The sequence below is a fragment of the Mytilus californianus genome, unplaced genomic scaffold, assembly GCF_021869535.1.
Source record: "Mytilus californianus isolate M0D057914Y unplaced genomic scaffold, xbMytCali1.0.p SCAF_3, whole genome shotgun sequence".
NCBI classification, from domain to species: Eukaryota; Metazoa; Mollusca; class Bivalvia; order Mytilida; family Mytilidae; genus Mytilus; species Mytilus californianus.
The window spans coordinates 43,214,117-43,219,819 of NW_026262679.1; the positions used below are offsets into that span (position 1 = coordinate 43,214,117).

Here is a 5,703-nt window from a genome sequence, read left to right on the forward strand (position 1 = left end):
AGTTGAAGACCATATTTTGGCTTCTTAGTTCTTTATCGGTTTTATGCTGTGTTATTCCTGTCTTACTGACTTAATCCCAACCTGTTAATTTATACAAACCAAAATTCATATGATATGAATAAAAAATGTCAAATTCCTTCGTATCTTTGACCGTAGCCTCTTGTAGAAGTTTGCTCTTTTACTCTGCATTATAAAAATTCTGCATTATGAAAATTCAATTTCTGATTCAAGATCGACATTGCTCCAGATTATTTGTTACAATTTCTCAGGTTGAGACTAGACGTGATTCAATTTTCCATCGTTGATTAAAAAATGTTGGCAACAGAAACAACTTGGTTCTCATACTACGAAAAGAAGAGGCGAAAAATTCAACTAAAGGCCCTCTTTTTTGAATTAAGTGTAAAACTTTCGGTCTTTTGATACTTTATCACATGATTATTCCTTGAAGGCTTTCTATATATTTGTATGTTGTAGTAGTATTCTCTCTTAATGCCACATTCGTTGCTGAAAAATTTTATTACAAAAGCAATGAAGGTATATAATATCGATTTAAAGTTGAATACTTCCATGTGTAGTTTAAACGATAGTCTTGGATGTATATTTAATACCAAGATAAACATATTTTTAATTTATTTCTGGCAAAAAGTAACGCATTCTTGTAATTCATTTTAATAACCGAAGATTTGTTTTCAATTTGCAGATGAATACTACGGAGGAATTCAATACCAGTTTCATGTCGACATCATCGACGGTACAACCAAGTCCAGGGTATTCATCAATAATGGATATATATGAACATCATATCCCGGTACTTTATGTTATATCAAAAGCAAAGATTCTCCTCTACATATTTGGATTTCCTGCGAATGTGTTGTCATGTATACTTTGGTTACGTTCCCCTTTACGTCATTCATCCGGATGTTATTTTGCCGCTCTCGCTGTATCAGACGACATTTTCTTGGCTTTATCTGTTGTCCTAGAGCTCCAAAATACGTGGGATACAAACACTCTTTACCTTCCGATAGTATGTGAGATGTTTCCGGTATTCTATCTGGCCGTTCAGTATTTATCTCCGCTTCTGACATTGGCATTTACTGTTGAAAGGTATATTTCTATACGCTTTCCATTAAAACGTCGACAGTTCTGCACGGTGAAAAGAGCAAAGTTGGTCATTTTTTGCCTAGCAGTTTTTGTGGTGTTAGTTTCATTGATACAATCATATTTTTGGAAATACATACACGGAATGTGCGAGCTCCGTGAGGAGGTCAATGATTTTCGAACAAACTGGAACTGGGTGACGGAATCCACAATGTTTATTATAGTACCTTTCCTCATTTTAATTTTCAACATTATAGTTATTTATACTATGAGACAAACAAAGAAAAGAGTAAAAAAGTTATATGGACCAATTCCTCCTCGAAAGCGAACAGCAAATACGAACACATTGTTGGTTGTCTCTTTCTATTTGATTATTACGACACTTCCTGTGAGCGTTACATACATTTTATCCGATCATTTTCCAATGTGTTGCCCAGAACAATTGAGTTATGAGTTTATCGAAAATAATATTGTATGGCAGCGGCATTTAAACTTTACTGTTGCCAAGGAAATAGTATACCTCTTCGGAATATCTCATTATGCATTTAACTTTATTTTATATTTATCAACGGGAAGAAAATTCAGAAGAGAACTAAAAAAACTATTTAGAAAACTGACAAAAGCTTGTTCATCACGAGAGAGTAATGCATCATAGTCTCACTGCATTGGAATTATTTAAAAAACTGGCAAAACCTTGTTCATTACGAGAGAGTTAGTATATCATAAGTCTTTCTTCATTGGAATCATGTCTAATCATTAGTCAATTTGATGTGCTAGTGAACTTCCACAATTTACACGTTCAAATTGTGTTATAATATTCTTTGTATGTCCTTATGGATTCTTCTTTCATATGATAACAGTTTCAACAATACAACTGTGTGATAAAGATCCAGCAAAATTATAACTTTTGCAAAAAATACAAATCAAACAATAAACATATCGTTGTTTTAAACAATTTTTACATTTTTTAGTACACACGTGTTTAACATTGAATAATGTATTCAACTTTACAAAAGAGTTAAACAAAATAACTCCTGCTGGTTAAGAAACTTCAGATGAGGAACATATCACTGCACCATGAATTAATAAATATAAAAAAAACTAAGGTTTCAACTCCCTTAAGAAAAGTTGACATTGGATTGATTCGGCTAAATTTATTTCTAGGTCTTTTTGGTCATATAGATTCGGTTCTTACACATCCTTGGCTTTCAAATATTCGGCTTTGAGCGTTCCTGATGAAGGCAAATACGTAAAGAAAGCGCAAGAAATTTTTAATGTGTTGTTTTCATTTTTGTCAGCAGTAATATAGCAGTCTTTTTGTCTATTCTATTATTATATATATAGCATATACAAAAGAGAAGAATATCTATATCAAAGGCCAGTTCAGGTCTTGCTATCACGTGTCGACCGTCGTTCGTGATTTCTCATATGTTCATCTGTTTTATTTGAATTATTAAATGGAGTTCGATAAAAATGTTAGAAAATGAAAATTACACTTTATAATTTTGGTGCGTCCTCATTGCTTTTCTGGATGTACATTCATCAGGAACGCCAAAACCTAAACAACTGAAAGCCAAACATGTAGAAACGTTAGGAGCTACATGTATATACCCAAAAAGAAAACCAAAGAGAAACCCAAATTCAGCTAAGATCAATTTCGCCTGAGGGATTTGGAACCTTGACTATTTTATTTATCAACGGGGAATTTTAGAACAAATAAGGTTTAGAATGTTCTTTACAATGCAAAGTCGTTTGAAATTTTGTACGCACACCACGTATTCCTGGAATGATCTTAATTGGATAGGTTGTAAAGTAAAAGTTTGATAAGCAAAAAAATATTAAATGTTTGGGTGCATAATATCTAAAAGACCCTAAAATAAATAAACTTAATCCGTCTTATGTCAATTTTGTCAGGTATATGCAATCTTAAAGTAATTTTAAAACAGTACCTGGTATTATTTAAAGAACTGAAAATTAAGTCAAAATGTATGATTTAAATCTTGAAGATTTTGCACTCCAAAGTCATCTTCAGATATTTACTTTTTTTAGGAATTGTATCTAGGTTTATAGTTCGATCTAGATGGTGCACGTGTGGCTTTTTTTCTTTATTGCTATCCTAAAAATTCGGGCTTCCGTATGTTGAATGTTCTAAAACAAAGTTACAACTTCTAAGAAATATAAAACTTAATCGCTTGAGACATTCATTCATCTGCCTGTATGTAAACGTATAAATGTAAGCCGATGCTCGATTTTGGAAGAATAAGGTTAGACTTGTTGATTATAATGTACTGAAAAACTATAGAAAAGGGAAAATACTTCCAATATACATTATAGTAAGGAACAAGTATTCTGTAAACCATATCACACACTAATGAACTAAACATGGTAAAATACTGACCATGAAAATATTTGATTAGAATTTTATGATTACAACAAGACGGAAAGAGACGGACGCCTTATAGATTATTTGATCCAAACAAATTGGGAGTTAAGAATACTACAAAGAAAAAAGTCAACTCCATATCTTGATATTTTTCTTGAATTTTACTTTATTGAAAAACTCAAAACTACGAGCTGTGACTAACACGATGATTTCTTATTGCCAGCTTTCCATTCTTTGAGTAAACATATGCCATCTTTTCAGTCTTAGCATCAGTTTATATGATTGATGGGACATATTATCATTTTCGCCTGTTCTCTGATAGACGTATAGTCTAAAGCCATATGCGAACAAAAAATTACTGGACAAGTTACCCGGTGCTCTCACAAACTGGTCGATCCTTACCATGGGTTGTATTTTCTATGGTTACTAGAGCTATTAGCTTTCTGGCATGTATACTACATACCCATTATCGTCTGTCTGACACAAGTACCCGTCTAGTTATTTCAAGGGTTAGAAATAATCTAGCTTTGTCGCCATATATGGTCTCATTCCGCTAAAAATTACGATTATTGTCTCGTCACATTTTCAGTGTGTGTGTACCTCGACTTCTCAGGGGGCAAACAGATCCTGCGTAACTTGTGACATCCGTCATGTTGCTCATGGTAAGTACAAATAGTAAAACAAAAAAAGATATGTACTCCGCATGCAGGTTGTGATGGAATGTTTCTAGATAGAATGGAAAGTTCACAATTGGGCATCTTAAATTTGTTCCTTTTGTTGTGAAGTTTAATTTGTTCACATGCGAATCTTAATGTCAATTTCTTAATGTATGTTAAGATATGAGACAGACTAGAGCTTAACTGTAACTTTGTTGTCCATTACTTCAAGTTCGATTGGATATATCCGCTCAACAGTCACTAAAGTTTTCATTATATAGCGAGAGGACATAATTTATATAGCGAAACGTAAAGTAAAAGGTTATTCTTGTAATTAAGTTTGATTATAATCGCTTTTAGTAATGCAATAATAATTTCATTTGAAAATATATATTAAGATGATTTGGTTTCGAACTTGAAATAATATCAAAGTGAAATGGATACGCCAAGAGAAATGCATACTTCCTTGAAATAATAGTATTGTCATACAAAAATAAGAATCAGCGAGTATTTATTTAATTTCTACTGTTGAACTTGTATATGAAAGGGTTACAGACTTCGATGTATAAACCAAACCATTTCAATGTTATTATTACTTGTGATTCATTTTATCTTAAATACAATCCTTCTAGAGAGTGTGCTCTTAAACAATGTTTATAGATATAGGAAGATGTGGTATGAGTGCCAATGAGACAACTCTCCATCCAAGTTACAATTTATAAAAGTTACCCATTTTTTCTGCTTTGACTATTTTCTTGAAAACTATTATGGACAGAGAGAAACAATTTTCTCCAAAATTAAACCCAGCATGATTAGATCTACAAATAATTCAACAAAACTAAAATTATCAATCAACTCCGTACAGAAGATATTGCCCTTCAGTGACCATTTATACCCATTTCTTTGTTATCAAGAGAACTATTATAGATGTGAAACTGTGAATAGCGAAATTACCAGCAAAATAAAATTTACAATAGCTGGACATACATTGTGAAACGGATTTTTTTTTAGTTTGGCTTCATACAGGATTTACTTACTTAATGATAGATTAACTTACTTAATGATATTTTTTAACCCATTCTAAACGTTCTTTCTGTTCTTTTTTTAATTGTTTAAAATGTATAAAAAGGGAGGAAATAAAATGATGGAAATCGTTAAAAATGAAAACAATACGTTATAAATTTCATGCGTCCGAAGCTTTTTTCTGGATTTACATTCATCAGGAATGCTTAAAGCCGAACATTTGAAAGCCAAGGATGTACAATAACCGAAACAGTTGATGAGCTTTATAATCAAAGGGACCTAAAAATAGCGAAATCTATCTAAGGTCAACTTTGCCTTTAATTGATTCCTTATTGGGGTATTTATCTTTAATTGTCTTGATTATTTTCAAATATTCCCGGTAGACCCGTTTAGGTCTGCATCACACCTGGTAACTATCTTTCTTAGTCAATACATAAGCTGTAGGAGGACTGCTGGTCCCCGAGGTTTTCATCAACCTCAGTCGTCAGTGCATCGGTACTGACTTGATTTATAACATATCCTTTCTAAAATTCGCTGTTCATA

At 32.4% G+C, this 5,703-nt stretch overlaps 1 protein-coding gene across 1 annotated transcript; it reads left to right on the forward strand.

The window, feature by feature from the left end:
• The first annotated feature begins 706 nt into the window (after positions 1-706).
• Positions 707-2,033, forward strand: LOC127733564 (chemokine XC receptor 1-like). Its single transcript, XM_052242909.1, has one exon. The coding sequence runs from the start codon at positions 734-736 to the stop codon at positions 1,751-1,753; it is 1,020 nt and encodes a 339-aa protein (XP_052098869.1). The 5' UTR covers positions 707-733; the 3' UTR covers positions 1,754-2,033.
• The last annotated feature ends 3,670 nt before the right edge of the window (positions 2,034-5,703 follow it).